Below are 16295 nucleotides of genomic sequence, written 5' to 3'. Positions count from 1 at the left end.
CCTGCTGAGCCAGTACTACAGGTTAGAGGCAGAGGAGGTGCTTCAAGGTCAGAGGTGCAGGGTCAGTTCAGTCGAAGTCTTGTTTGTGAGCAGGTGAAAATGTAACCTGTGTGAATTTTTGGCACGTATGCCTTCTGCGTGCTACATCCAGTTGCATCTCTAGCATGTGGACTTACTGGAGGAGAACAGTAAGTGTAGTTTGATTTCTATTCAATGTCACATGGATATTTAATTAAGAAAAACCCGACCTATTAAAACACTGCCAAGACTACAATGTGAATTACTGAAATAAAGCAAAATTCACACCTTCCTTTAGAGGAGTTGGTTGCTCTATGCAGAATGCATGCCAGTGGAGGGAGAAGGAAGTCATACAATTCCATGTCCATGAAATTGTCTAAGGTTCTGAGCATCAAGAGCTTGAGAGAGCATCTAAGACTTGTATGTCACATAGTTTTATTTTAGGAAGTTTTAGTTTTCATCAAATTCCTGTAAAGAAGAAGGTACAAAAATCTTGAAGTGAAAGTAGTTTAGAAGACCATCAAAACAATGGCAGTCTAGCTATTTTTGAGAAGAAAATTAGGATTAGCTTTTCTACTGAATAAGCTCTATGGTAAAAAATGTCAAAGTATCTTAAAAGTTTCTTCAACATTCTGATTATAAACTTTGATTACTGTGAAAATTCAAGGAGAATTAAAACTTGATGTTGTAAACTTCACATGGAAACTTTAAGAAGTGTTTGAAGTCAATGTGGTAAGTCAACACAATTTGCTTTCTTTTCCAGAACGTCTAAGATGGTTATTAGCTTTTCAAAACTTAAAAAAAAAAAAAAGCCACTAAGAAAAGTCCAGTCGCTGCTTATGTTTTGTCTTATTCTCTCATGGCACCAGTTCTGCTCTCAAAAGATAGAAGTCAAGTGATTCATTCTAGAAAATCAGTTAAGCAGAAGTTTTAAAAGCATTTTTTGCAGATCTATTTTGATGTTTCTCACAGTACTTTTACAGAGCATAGACATCTTTCTCACGTTGGCCCAGATCCTCCTTTAGATAAAAGCACTAAACATACTCTCAGCAGAACTTTAAGAATGGGAGGTTGTCAGAGTAGTTTTTTGTATTTCGAAGACAGGTAGATGAAAGAAGCAAGGATTAAACTAACACAGTTTCTCTTCTTTGTTTTAAAATGTTCTGTAGTTTCACCCAGAAATACCCACCAGTGAAATTTTTATCAGAAAAGGATCGTAAAAGAATCCTGGTAAGTTGGTATTTACTCAGGGATTGTTTTTAGGAAATACAAAAAACTTCTGTGGAACTTAATCAATCTCGTAGGATTAAAGACATAAGCAGTAATAAATTAAATTACCTTGGATGTCGTATGTGCTGCAGAGGGTTTAGAGTAGTGCTTAACTTACTCTGATGTTCTCAAATTCAGCATGTGAAAAATAGACTTGGGCTGTGTTTTGGAGGTTTGACTTGCCAATTAAGCTACTGTTCTCTGCTCTCAGGAGAGCATTGCCAAAGGGTGAGCTCCCATATAGTTTAAACTTGAAGAGTTGGGAAAACTTTTTAACCACATCTTGACAGAAAGCTTGTGACCAAAATATGGACTACATGTAGTCATCAGGCTAGAAAAGTAGCAACTCTGTAGCACTGTTAAGAAAGACCAATTAATTAGACTGAGGGAATGTTCATCTCTCTATCTTCTCTGTTGTTTCTGGTATTTTGAAATGTAGGCACTTTCGGGTGGAAGAGGAGGGCAGGTTAAGTCAGGACAAGTAGTCATCCAAGGCATTCTTAAACTCTGTGAATTGTGCTGCAACATCAGCTTTACAAGTTTTGTCTACAAACGGTTTTTGAAGTTAGCTATGTCCTAAATATTTCCTTGTTTCTGTCTGTCCTAGATGGGGAAAAAAATGCCACCGTGTTTTGAAGGGGCAGAGGAAGTATAGCTACTTGAAATGTGTAAATATGTAGTATGAGCCCTGCCTCTTTAGTAGAGAGCAAAGCCTGAGACAAATCCTTGCAAAAGGGCTAACTTATCTGGTCTTCTCTTTTGCTTTGACTCCAAAATTTTTGGGGAAAAAGACCAAACCGAAACAAAAAACCCAAAAAGAAATCCCCCAAAACCAAAGCAAACAACCACTGAAATGATGCAAATAAATTCATTTTTTTACTGGACTATTAGACAACAGTTTTCATTGCCATTGCAAAACTTCATAGCGAATCGGTGTTACCAAATTAGTTTAGTTCTGCAATGTTACATTGTCACTTTTGACACTCTGAAGGAGATAGACCTGTTGGCTCTCTGTTCCCTTGCTGAATATGGAAGATATGCTAGGAAAAATAACAGCAGAGAGGGGCTCAATTCTGAAAATTCCTAAATCATGTGCACGAGGTTAATGAAACTAACCTTCGATGTCATGTTTCCTGTATAAATGAGAAGGTGCTTTCAAGAAAAGTGTCAGTGCAAGCTGTTAATAGGTTACGGAGCTCTTAATATTAGTTTTAGACTTTGCAACTGAAAGATACTGGATATTTTGTTGAAAACTATTGCTTCAACAGATACAGCATGTAGTTGGAACTCCAGAATGTTTTCTTCCGACCAGGAGGAGATTTTTGGTGTCTGCATATTTTGTAGAGTTTAAATTACAAAAGCGAAAGATGGCCAAAAGGACAAGCAAGTTTTTCAGTCATTTCTTCTCTGTCAGGGTTGGGGACTAGTTCAGTGTGAACTTGGATGGATGTTCACAAGCCTCTTGGATGGATGTTCACCCATACGGGCAGTTTTGTTCTGTCGTGATATTGCTGCCATACTCCTAGAGGAAATAGTAAACCATGTTCCTTTGAGTAGCTGAAGTCGGCATATCAAGGACTCATGTAGACCTTGCATGACACTTGGAAACTTTTTAAGAACTGGCCAGCCAAGTGACCTTTGGTAGATAATCTGCTTCATATTTTGTTGATACTATGTCTTCTCCTCGAATCCATTCTAAATTCTGATATTTTTTTTTTTTTTTACTCTGAATGTAGTCCCCAGCTCTATCTGCAGATACCACATCACTGACCTGACCAGATAACAGTTAGAGCAATTAGTTTTTGTTATACTGCAAATACTTGGAAATCATTGCTAGTAGGGGTGGTATTTCAGCTGAGACTAGGTACTCTGGCACTTTAATTCAAAACAGCTCAGATCTTTATCCTGTTGTACATGATTTATCTATTTGCTCAGTTCTTTCAAGTTACCAGCTCACAGGCTTTTGTATGCAAGGGAAGGAATTCCGTTAATATTGTGGACGATAGTGTTGACGTGGGTTCAGTCTGTTTTGTTGGTTTTTTTCTGAACTGAATATGGTAGACTGATGAAAGCATAAAGTAAAAAATTAATGTAATTTCCATATGGGACATTAGATGTTTTGAATCCTACTGCAGAGAGGAACCTGTGCGACAAGTACACAAACTTTTAAGTGCCTCTCATGAAGGAAATGATCAGTAATACTCGTGCCTTTTAGTAGATGCTGTCACCAAACATATTTGCACTACTAAGTAATTAAATATTTTTATTAATATCTTATTAAAGAATGCCTATTTAAGCCCCAGGTGTTAGTGTTTCATTTCTCATATGGAAATGATTCACACAGTTTATGATTTTGTAGATTAATATGTCATTGTGATTTGCTAGAAGTCATATTTAGAAATGAAGTATATTGACCTTGCTTTTATGAGTGCTCTCAGGAGGGTTATACAGAGAGCTTCAGTGATAAATCTCATCTTTTTTTTTAACGTAGCCTCAAGAAACAATTAAAAAAATAATTTACACAGTTGTTTACTTTTCCAGGGGAAATCCAGCTCCTTTTCCAAGTAGTTCTTTATCTAATACCTATAGAAGTGATCTGTTAATAAAGTTAATGTAGATTTATTATAAAAGCTACTTAGAGATTTAAAATAATTGGAAACTTTTTTCCAGAAAAGATTGGTTTGTGCTTTTTTTGCTTGTATATAGTGAAGAAGAGTGCTGTAAGCAGTGCTTGTTTTGGTTATGTTTTTCTTCCAAAAGGGGGTTGGGGAAGAAGACACTTTCTTTTACAGCACCAAAGACATATTGCGAGCATCAAGTTTGTCTTCTCTGGAATCCTGGAAGTAGAAGAAGCGGCAGGGGGTCTCCTTGGGCCTCAGTTGAAGAAATAGGTTCAGATCATCTACAGAAAACTTTTGTCCTGGTCACCAGAAAAAGGCAAAACCCTTGGAACATTTAGTAAGGCTACAGATCACTTCCAAGTCAACATTATGGCAGTAGGTTTTCTGTGCATATTATTTTTCCCTTGGTAAGTGGCGACGCCTGGCAGAGGGCTGTTCTCCCTCAGTTACTACTCCACCTCTTTCCTTGTTCACAGTATTCTGCCAGAAACATGTTCTTCCCTCCCGTCTGTTCCAGGCTAGCGGGAGCCTTGAGATTATTTCTTTCTTTCTAAGAGGGCTTCTCCTAAAACCTCCTTTTCTTTCAGGTTTGTCAAGGAACTGAATCACATATTAAATCTGCTACAAGGAAGTCCTGACAAATGCATAGGAATACTAAATAGGCCAACTAAAGAATTCCTTTATTAACTGGTACTTACAATGTCTTCGACATGCTGGTAGCCCTGAATTTTTAATAAGAAAAACAAGTGTGAGAATACAAGAAGTGGATATTTGAGTTTTTACAGATGAGAACAGAGCTAGTTATCTTTTTACCCCTTTTCAGTTTTTGATAGCTTTCCGTTTGTCTTTATATCTTTCCTTAAAAAAAAAAATAATTGCTAATTTGGCTTTTTTCAATAGTGAATGGTGGGGCACTGGACAGGATGAATGCATAGGCTTTGACTAGCCCAAAGTGAAAGAACTTCAGGTACCTACATTCTTCTCCACAAAGCACTTTGTCATTGTAGCATACCATCCATTCCTTAGATTCCTGCTTGAAAATTATACCATATCCTTTTGTTTCGTGCTTAGTTGTCATTGGAATCACTTTCAAAATGTGAAATTGATCGTGCGCTTACAGCCCCTTCATTCTTTGAAGGTAATGATGCCTGTCATGTCTTTGTGCATTCTTGAAAACACCCTATGAAGTGCAGAGAAAATAATTGCTTCCATGGATATGTCTGTCTGGATGTCTCACTCAACTTGCAGTTCTACTACAGATTGTAGAGACTGCTTCGATACTGAGTGAGTGACTTCTTGTTTTTTTGCTATTCAAGACTGAGGTGCAGAAGGGAAGAAATAACAAACTTCCTTGCTTTTTCTACATCTGCAAGGGAACAAGAGTATAAGGATTTAAATAGTTTATTTTTGCTTATTTCTTTGCAGTAAAGCATCATGAAGTTCCAAGACAGGCAAATACTGGATGTCAGAGTTACTGGAATAGAATAGAATATTTTCAGTTGGAAGGGACATACAACAATCATCTAGTCTAACTGCCTGGCCACTTCAGACCAGAATGATGTGGGCATTAAATGATGGATGCATTAAACCACAAAAGCAGAAATTTTGGTTTTAGCAGATACTTCAAATGAGAGTTCTTCAAAGTCTTGCTCATGTCTAAGAGTACCCTCCTTCCTTCCTTCTCTGAAGGGAGAAAGAATTTGTAGTACTTACAATACCCAACATGTCTTTCATTTGAACCAGACAAAAGCTGGACTTGACATGTCTGATATTATAAATATTACACAAAAATAAGCTGGCATTCTGTCATCTTTTTTTTTTTCTGAGAAATGGGAATTGCGGAGAATTCTCCTCTTACCTTTCTGGGTTTTTTTAGGCCTTGCTGTCAAGTGAAAGGGCACAATCCAATTGGAAGGAAAAAAGGAAAATGATCTAATCTGAAAGAGATTTTGTTCATGTGAATGGTTGAACTTCTAGCCTTGACAGTGATAAAATGCGTCAAGCATGTCTCTTGAAATTTTAAATGGTGTATATATTGAAGGAAAAAAATTAAACATGGAAATGGAGATGTTTCCCCTGGAGTAAGCAAAGACCTGAAAGCTACTGTTCTTCTGTCTCATGTTTGTGGACTTTGTCTGGTGTTTCTGTAAAAAGAAAAAGAAATTTATACCAACTGTCCTAACGCAGATAACTGGAGGAGCAGGGTTTGTGGGTTCTCATCTTACTGACAAACTAATGATGGATGGCCATGAGGTTACAGTTGTGGACAACTTCTTTACGGGCAGGAAAAGAAATGTGGAGCACTGGATTGGTCATGAGAACTTCGAACTGATAAATCATGATGTCGTTGAGCCCCTGTACATTGAAGGTGAGTAGTCTCTGCTTTCATGTCTGCATTTTGTTGTGCTTTACCCTCGGAAGTATGTCTGTCTGTAATGAAATTTATGCACTGACTTCTGGATTGATCTAATACCTCTATGGTTTGTTTAATATCAGCCTATTTTCTGTCACCAGCATGGAGTGAGAAGTCCAGAGTGCTTTTGTCTTTGAAATCTATTCTTCCTTTCTGAGTGGAGGGAGGAAGGAAATCTTAAGAACTTTGTAATGTGACTGATTTTGTGAGAAGGCAAGATGGCAATGGGTCAGTCTGTCCCATCCATTGTCCCACATCCCTGTGGGCCTCCACGGCCTTACGTGCACAGAGCCTGTGGTCTAGATGTGTCGTGAACTGAGAAGTTTAATTCAGGGCTGCAGTTACACTGGACAACACGCACCATGCAAGTGCGCATGGTCAACTGAGAGGAGACTTTCAGAGAGCAAGTCAGCTTGGTTTCCTTAGTTGCCTTAAGTGTCTTCTGTGGAAAACATTGCTCCTACTTTAGGTGCAAGCATTCATCAGCCTGTCAGATGGGAAAGTGGCAGCACTGAATTTAATGAGTTTTCAAAACAAAAAACCTAGACAAAGTAAGAAACTGAAAACCATTCTGCTTCAAAGAAGTGGAAGTAACTCAATGTCTAAACCACCATAAACCTTGAACTATTGTGCCACATTGTAAGACTGCATTAACATAGCCATATTTGAGACATACATAGACTTCTTTTGGAGTATATAAGAAATAGTGAATCAATTAAAACATTACTCAAATTAAACTGCAGTTCTGGTGGGTAAGCTCCATGCTTTTAAAACTTTGTAGCAATGTAGGTGCTTCATTTTCGTAAACAAAAAAATGAACCTGAGGGTGTATTTTTTTATTTTTGCTGAATTCTAATGGATGGAATTTCACAGGGAAAATCTCTAGCAGTTGCATCTGTAGTATTATTGCTTGTGATGACTTCCTGACAACACTACTGAAACAGTCCTGCAAACACATGCTGCTCCTCTGCTCTGACAATGCACTGGTTCAGATACTACCTTCAAACTTCTGCTTCAGCTGGCAGTATAATGGGACTAGGATCTTACTAAATGGCTCCAGGTGCTGGTAGCTGATACCTCATTCTGTTCAGTTTGTCAGGTTCCCTGATCTTTGTGTTACCTTCTTTCTGACTGATTTCGCTTGAGACCTTGTCAGAGAATTACCACTGTTGCTAATACTTACTAGGCACTAATACATGGGAATTCAGAGATCCTTCAGCTACGTCTCCCATGTTCTATGTAATTAAGACACCAATTCCCCGTTTTATACTGACAATAAATTATAACATGTTATTCAGTGGGTAGTTTATTGAATGTCTTCTCAGCTTCCAATGGCTTGAATTAAAGTTGGCATGGCTAAATGTTAAAATAAAAGTAGCTTCAATATACTGGTAGAAGAACATGATAAAGTTTCATTTCATTGCAGGGTTTATAGTCCAGCATAGGAGAAGGGGGGCAGGCAAATGAGGAATAATGAGGAATCATTATTGTAGCAGATTAACAAATTGGCGTGTGGATCAATACGGCTTTCTGTAGTCCCAGTTTCTCCTTTTTCTGTGTAAATAAAGTTGGAATGACTGTAAAGTCATGATAAAAGAAGATTCGTATCTAAAGATTTCCTGTTTATTTGCTGTCCTGTTTAAACAAGGTCATATAAGGTTGTTTGACAGTTAAATTCCAGAGAGACTAATCAGTGCTTTATTTCTGAAAGAGACCTCATTTCTGATCTAGAAAGAACAGTGTTTGCACTTTTGATATGGAAAGTGAGTTTAGTCTCAAGATGTATAACTTTCACGAAACCTCTTGATGCTTTTTTTTTTCTTAGCTTCACAGGGATGCCTGCACACAGTCTGCTTTATCTGAGTCATAATCTTTGATCCATGACATGAAGTGGCACTCAACATTCTTGGATCTTGATCTAGATTGTCCAGAGATAGAGATAAACCTTCGAAACATATTTTATTTCTTAGCCCTGCGGTAACTATAGTTAACTGTAGTGCTGAATTACTTTCTTCCACTGGAATTTCCTTTGCTTTAGCATTTGAAGAAGATGTAAGTAGGAAACACAGAAGAACATAGTTTTCACCTAGGCTTTTTCAAGCAGAAAAACAAAAGCCCTGAATTCTTTATGGTTGGAAGCAGTTTAGGAATCCTGACAGACAAAAAATAGTTAAAAAAAAAGGTGTGCCACGGGAGATCTAGGTTAGACACCAGGAAAAACTTCTTTACGGAGAGGGCTGTAAAGCTTTGGAAAAGGCTGCCCAGGGAGGTGGTGGAGTCCCCATCCCTGGCGGTGTTTAAAAGCCATGTGGTTCTGGTGCTGAGGGACATGGTTTAGGGACCCTGGCAGTGCAGGGTGAACAGCTGGACTTGATGATCTTAAAGGTCTCTTCCAACCAGATGATTCTGTGAAAAGAAAGTTTTCAAAACTTTGCATGTAAGTTGTATTAACCCTTTTTTTTCCGTTGTAGTTGACTTCTGTGGTTTTTTAAGTACGCGGGATTTTAAAAGATATTTTCATTTCAGCCAAATCCTTATAGCAAGGTTTAATCTACTAATAAAGGGGAGGGTGGAGAGGGGGGAGAGAGGATTGATAGAGGAAAGCAATTATCTTTTCTGAAGAACATTGTAGAAACAAAATAATCTCTTTTTACTCTTTTCTATATTGCTCGTAAGAAAGTGTAGAAATTCACCTTTGTTTATTTTCCATCTCATAGTCTACGTTCTTTAATATTTCAATAGCGCACACAAGTGAGTACGATTGCTTATGTTTCTGCAGACTGTAAAGACAGTTATTAGTTGGAGAACAAATGAGTGCTAGATTGGATGTCGCTGTGATCTACCCTGCTTTAGGGTAATAGAATTGCATTAACTACCAGATGAAATTGTAGATTAAATAACCGTAGGTTAGAAGTGCTTAGTTGACGTAGTGACTAGAGGATTAGTGCTGTCTTGTTTATACTCACCTTTGCAATAGAGTTGACTGTGTGTTTGCAGCAAAATATGTTTTCACATGAAAATAATTTTGTCACTAAAGTCTGCGTTTCTACTGTGAAAGTTACACTTGAATATGTGTAGAAAAAAACCCCAACAACCACAAAACCAACCCCAAAAACCCAGAAAGCCAACCCCTCCACCCAAAACCCCCCTAAACCGTGCACCCTACCAAACCCCCAAAAATCACACGCACAAAAGTAGAAGCCAGTCTTAGGTAATGTCGTTAGATGGCAGTCATACCATAAACTGGATTCCTAAAAAAAGCAAGTAACACCTCTCAGTCTTATGTCTTGAGGTCTGGTTATCAACTGCCATTAGATACGTACACCTTCTTGTCTGTAATAGCTAGAGCAGTTGAATAAAACTGGAAAAAAACATCAGGTATACTTCTCCCACTGGCAATTTCTTCTTCCTACTTCCTCAGCGAGTTTTGGAAGCCTTAAAACAATAGTTTATAAGGTGATACATACACATTTCCTTTGGCCCCAGCTGCCTCTTGGATCTGAAAGATGTCCTCCACAGCTGAACTGTTTCACAGTTCACATAAAAACATTTAGGCCTTTGTTTTCTTTTTGTTTGTTTGTGAGGGGTTTTGTTTGGTTGGTTTTTACTATTCCTTTCACAAATTTGAAACAAAAACAGGCCTGAAAATGCCACAGATTTTAAATAAACAATGGAAATGGTTGAGTCAGTTGAGCTGATTTCATTTCCCTAATCACAAATGCACAATACGTTTTGAATGCTTTATATTATATCAAAAAATGATGTAGCTTAAAGATCCTATTAAGACGTTCACAGTAGTCCTCAAGGGTTATGTGTTTAGTTGTAAGGCTTCACTTGAAGATTTTCCTTTTTTTTCTCTCCAACCTAATTAGATCACGCTGCACACTTTGGTTTTGAAACAAACATTTCACTGCTTAAATAGGAGCTATTGTAAAATATTAGTACAATACTTCTAGAATTTCCCCTCCAGGACTCCCGTTCTTGGCAGGCCCCGGCCGCCCCGTGCCCGGGTCTGTGATGTCCGGAGGTAGAGCAGTGACTCTTTCACGGGCACCCCCTTGCTGTGGGGAAGGAGCTTGTGTGCCCTTGTGAGGTTGAGAGCTGTGCTGGTGGTGGCATGTGCCTCCGGTGGGGTCTCCCAAGCCAGACAGGTCTCAGCTGAAGGGTCAGACAAAGTGTGTCCACAGGCAGGATGGGCTCACTAGCCTTTGGGCAACCATCCTAGGAGAAGGACAACTCTGACTCCAAACCCGGGCAGATGGAGCTCGTTTAGCCTTGTAAGGCATCCATCATCTAAGAGAAGGAGACTCTAACCAAACCTACCACCTGAGGACTTCGCTGTCACTGTCCAAGCTCGCTAGGCCCTGGCAGATGAACCTCAGGTGTAAAGGGTGGAGCCAGTTCCACGCACGCTGGTGCCTCACCTAAAAAATCCACCGCGCAGCCCCGAAGGGTGCACTCATCGCTTGCAGTGAGCGTGGGAAAAGCCCTTCCCAGATCTTCATTCACGAAGCCAAGCCATGATGATGACTTCTAGAATTGCAGTCTGTGGCAGCTGAAGGCAAAATAGGTTATTTCTTTTTGGGCAGAGTAGTGAAGAATAGTTCCATTCTGATGCTCAGACAGTCTTTTTAAAACAAATGTAAGTGTGCTACCTAATATAATATGAAGTGACAGAGCATTCGTAAGTGGTAGGTAAGGATGAACTATTTAATCCCTTGTGTCCAGAGATTAGTTGAAATAACTGATGTGAAGATCAGGTAAATAAAAGATGTTTGGGTTTTGGTTTGTTGTGTTTGGGTTTTTTTGTTAATTATTCTTAATACCAGCAGTCTGTTTTCTGGCAAAACATTTCTTAATTGTCAGCTCTATTTTCAGTGACTCTTGTGAATGCAAAGTTAGTTTGGCCTCTTCTGCCTTTCATTGAAAAGCTTTCAAGAGTAAAACTGCATTTTCCCACTTGAAAGAAGTGCTGTAAGCCCATTGCATACATAGTGACAAGAAGATTGGCTTTCAGAATTTTCTGAAGGTATGAAGTTGTTAGTAGCAGTCACATAGGTATATAAAATAACATTATCTGTACAACTTCGATAGATCATTGACTTGACTGGGATTAAATATGCTTTTGTTATTAAGGACTTTGCTGACTTGCTGGTCTGAGTTGACTAGGGCTAAAACTGACAATCTCACAAAACTGACCAGAAAAATAGGCCATACCTTTCTTGTGAACAGCAGCCTTCCAGAAGTCAAGGCTATAACATCTTACTGATTACTGTATCCCAGAATTGTTCAGTTTCAAAGCCAATTCACAGTTAACTTAAGGCACGTACAAATACAGCTTATATTTTTTTGAGTTCCTTCAATACATTGCTGCTTTTTTTCCATCCCAGATTTTTCTCCCCCTAGTCTTCATTCCCTCTACCAGATACTTAATACAGTGATGTTTTTAAATTGTACTATTAGGGAGAGTCGTGGCAAGGCAGAAGATAACATATGTTACTTAGTTTTGTCTAGAGCCAAGTGCAGCAATGCCCAGGTCTCTGGTGAAGCTCTCCAAAACTGCTCCAATATGAGTGATATGATAAACTTTTATAAAGTTACTCCAGTTTGCCTTAAGTTACAGGCAACTTTTTTAACATCGGGAAAATTAATTTGTATTTGTAATCCTTTTTCATTCAGTGCAGGAGAAATGTCTGACTTCACTGTGTCAGCTTCTCTGGCCTGACCTACAGTAATGGAATTGGCGTGGCTGTTCTTCACAAGAAAAGTCCGTGTGTTTAAACTGTAGAACCTGATCAGAGCTTTTCTGCTTAGTACTTCTGACTAGCAAGTACAGTGATGGATGCAGGTACTTAGTGGACTTAGTGACCTGTTTGGTCCTTTCTGCTACCATGACACATGTTGAAGGCAGAAATTGATGATGAAGGTCATTCCTTCATAGGAAGAAATGTCACTTTCTGTCATAGGAAAATGGTAAATTCTACCCTTACTATTCAGTTAGGAATGCAGTGCAGTGATACAGCTGGAAAAGAAAGATACATGCCATGAAAGAAGGTAGTTTTATTGCAGTATTTTGTGAAAGTGGGTGGTTGTATTGACCGTGCTTGTTTAGCATTGAAGAAAACACAAGACCAAACATTTGTGTCTGGTTTTAACTATTACAGATTCTATGTATACTAAATTATGGGGAGGTTTTCAGCTTCTCACGTAGAAAAGGGCACAACTGACAGGTTTCATTTGCTGTTGATCTTGCAATGTGTTTTTAGAACTTTGTTTATCTTGATCATAGATTTCTGTATTTGTTGCTGTGTACCTGGTGGCTTGAATGTTTACGCCAACTTCTTTGTGCTGTTTTGAAGTGGATTTAGTTCTTTGTTCTAGCCCCTGATGTGAGTTATGTACAAAATTTGTAGAATTCTTTTGTTATCATTTGTTCTTCTTTTACAGTCCTTACCTGCCTATGTAAAGCAAAGTAAAACTTTTTTTTAACCTCATAAAAAAGGGAAGAGGCGTAGAGGTCAATTACAGTAGATGCTGTCCCAGGCACTGAAAACAGTCCTCTGAAAAGCTGTAGCTTTTCCACAGTTCTGGTTTGAGAGGAGTTTAAGTTGCCTTCTGTCTTAAATAACTGTTAACTTTGTGCTAGAGTGCACAACGTTGTCAGCCAGGCTAGGTAAATGGCTTTGTCTGACAGGCCTTCTGACATGCTGAGACAAAAAAAATATGTGTTTTGGATTTTTTTAGACCTGACAGTTGAAAGAGGGAAGGTGGAAGGAGAAATAATTGCATTTGTCTCAACATCCTCAGCTTGAAGTGTCAAATATGACCAGTTTGGGGGAGAAACTTGTCTTTCCACTCTTCTGAAATGTCCAATGTTCTGTAAATGTTTCGGAAAACCAGTGATGTTTTTAATTGGTCTAAGGCTCAATACTCTAAAAATTTCTTCCTGGGCAAGAAGTAAAGGAGCTGCCTGCCTGCCTGTCCCTTTGATCTAGAAGATGGCTATCTGACACTTGACAAATCCGTTGTTTTCCATCTATCTTCTAATTCTGTTCTTGCTGAGAATTTTCATCACAAGGGACTGTTTTTGCCTTTTGTGTGTGGAGAAAAAGTACACCGAGGCAAACTAGACTCAGGCTAGACTATATCTCTGGCAAGGAAAAACTTTTTTTCCCCAGCTCTTTCTCTTTGTTTCATTTATAGCAATTGCCATCTAGGAAGCACAAGGAGGAATAAGGACTAGAAGAGTGCTTTCTCTTTTTTTTTTTTTTTTTTTTTTTTATTTTATCACTGTCCATTAAACTTAGCTTCTTTTCAAAATGATTTATTTATTTTTAAAAGATTATGAGGAACCTTTGGAGTTTTGTATTTTGTTTGCATTTGTTTCTAGCTGATAATTATATGATCATCACAGGCCTAACTGTATGCTGATGCAGCAAAAGGAAGGGTGGAGTTTGGCCCTGTTCATCTGAATTGCATGTGCCATTAAAGGAGCTGCTTTGTGTCAAAAATTCAGCATCTATTTTAAAAAACAAGAAAAATAAAGTGGATGTAGAGGAAGGTCTGTCTGCTTTGACAGACCAGGACCAGGCAATAAATTACTGGCAGACTACAGTGCTTTTGAAGTGACATTTTCACTCTGCAGAAATACCCTCACAGCTTGTTAAAAAGTAGATCTTGAAAGAGTTGTGGAGGAATAGGTAAAAAGAAACAGCATAAAACTCAGAGTTCAACTCTGAGTTGGCTGCAGGTGACTTTAGCCGTTGCTTTGTTTGTTTTTTGAACCACTGTGCTTGATTCACCTGCTGCCTGCAAGTAGCAGTCAGCAGCTTTTCTGAACTTTTCTTTCTTCAGCTTCCAGTCTACCCTTTTTCTTTGGTTTCGTGACGACAGTACCATGCTGTGGGAAGGGGATGCTTAAATTCAGAGGCATAACTTGAAGCAGTCATGTATTTTATTTGTATTCAAGGCTCATCTGTAGGAGGCATGTCAAAAGTTCAACAGACCGATTAAACTTCACTGCATGCTACATCTTTGTGTTAGTGCTCCAACACAAATCCTGCAAAATAATTTGATTCATTTTCTTCAGTGGTTATGCTTACAATGCCGACAGTGACCAAAGTAAGGAGAAATTATTCCACATCACACTTTGTCACACAGAACAATTTGCTGTCTTCATATTGCACACGGAATCCCAAAAGTTTCAGTTGTGTTAGGATTGCAGGCTTTGAATTGAGCCTGAGCTGGGAGCACTCTTCCTCCAGCGCTTGCTGAGTCAGGCTGTCTCTGAAATCTCTCTATTTGTGTTGCTTCTGTAGTTCGCCTTCTGTGAAGAGCTTTCTTCTGATTCTGCACCAGAGTTGATAAGGAATAGAAATAACAAGTACTGGTGATTCAAGAACAAATAGCAAAGAATCTGCTACGTGAAATTGTATCTCTGCACGTTTTTATGTGAGAATAAATCCTCATCAGTGTTACACATCTGCCAGAGCTGTATCTCTAGTTTTCTGGGCTATTTTGACATCTTATAGGCAGCTGGTCATCTCTGCTGTAGAGATTAACAGCTGTAGACCAGGCAACATATAAGTAGTAGATGTATTTTGTGGCATCTGCTTGAGCATAGTAACTGTCAAACAAGCAGATTGCCTTAGAAGCTAATCCTGTGTTTAATCTGATATTTAATTGTTCCATGTGATGAGGTCTGACATCAAGTAATTTCTTCTTTTTTGGGGTACTACTGACATTGTAAGTTTAAGCAGCAAGTAAAATTTAATCATTCATTATTTTTTAGAATTTCTTATGTTGGGGCAATAATGCAAAGATGCAGCATAGGTTAAACTTTGACAGGCCTCCTCCAGATGAGGCAGTACACGCTCACAGGAGCTTTGAGTTTGCCCAGTGGACTTAAAAACAACAGTAAATGTAGAAAAACATGACTATATGTGGAAGCACTCTTCACTAAGAATTCATGCAGAAAGTAGGTTAAATATTTTACCTCGCTAATTTTGCCAGTATTTTTAAAGCTTTATTATCAGAATATATGCTTATCTTAAAAAGGGTGTAGGTTTTAATATGGAGGAGATGCTTGTGTTTTGAAGGCTTTTAACTACTTTTAATTTTTTAATTGCTTCAAAAGATTGTTGAAAAGTAACAGGTACGTTCCACATGAATAAATCAAGCCAATTATACGCTGTCACCCTAACCACTCTGCATTTTTTTTTTAATACAGAGAGAGGTCAGGAAGCAAAGACTTGTGTGCTTGCTTTGTCAAATGAAATTTGAGAATCAGGGAAGAGGAGATGTCTTCAACAAGAAACACATTCCTCTAACATCTCAGTGTTCTCAGCTAGTTATGAGCAAGTGATTCATAAACTTCGTGTTTAATGTTTTTTCCTGTTAACTGTAACTCATATACAGCTTGTGCTGTTTAAGCAAGTGTGTTCAAGTATATTTAAATGGACGAAAAAAGATTTGAGCGAGTTTGGATTTTTTTTTAATTGAAAGTCAAGGATGCTTCTACCCTGACTTGACAGGAAAATTACTTTAAAACCGGGCAGGAGGGGGGGTGGATGAAGGTCATTATGTCACAGATATTGAGAAAGTTAAACCCAACAGAGGGCTAACAGTAGTCAATACATTATCAAAATACAGCATTATTTTGTATTGTTCTCATCTGCTACTGCTTGTTAATTTTAAAACACCTGAGAAAATAGTTAAAATGTTTGAGTGAACCATTTGACTAATACCGTTCTATTCTAGGGCAAGACAGCATTACGCTGTGCAATATTGTCTTCTATCAGAATAGCAGCTAGCCTTGACTTACAGGTTCTTCCAGGTTTCAGTACAGTCTTGTTTAAAAACCAAACTTTCCTTTTGTAACATAAAGAATGAATTACTTTCCTTTTCTTCATCCTGCCATTCTAATTCTTACATTACCTTTTGACAACTTTTCTTACATGACCTTGGTGTAGGGA

General features: G+C 38.3%; 1 protein-coding gene across 1 annotated transcript in view; it reads left to right on the top strand.

Moving 5' to 3' along the window:
* The window catches only part of UXS1 (UDP-glucuronate decarboxylase 1), a gene marked incomplete at its 5' end in the record, with an annotated part of 47325 nt that overhangs the window by 7351 nt on the left and 23679 nt on the right, over window positions 1-16295 (top strand). The window contains 2 exons of the mRNA XM_010140398.1: window positions 1188-1248; window positions 6096-6276. Of these exons, the coding sequence (XP_010138700.1) occupies window positions 1188-1248; window positions 6096-6276 (242 nt within the window). The remainder of the gene's footprint in view (window positions 1-1187; window positions 1249-6095; window positions 6277-16295) is intronic.

Source organism: Buceros rhinoceros, unplaced genomic scaffold (assembly GCF_000710305.1).
Source record: "Buceros rhinoceros silvestris isolate BGI_N320 unplaced genomic scaffold, ASM71030v1 scaffold31947, whole genome shotgun sequence".
In the NCBI taxonomy this organism is placed as follows: Eukaryota; Metazoa; Chordata; class Aves; order Bucerotiformes; family Bucerotidae; genus Buceros; species Buceros rhinoceros.
Note: the sequence above shows the minus strand (reverse complement) of the source record. Positions and strands in the feature narration are given on the sequence as shown.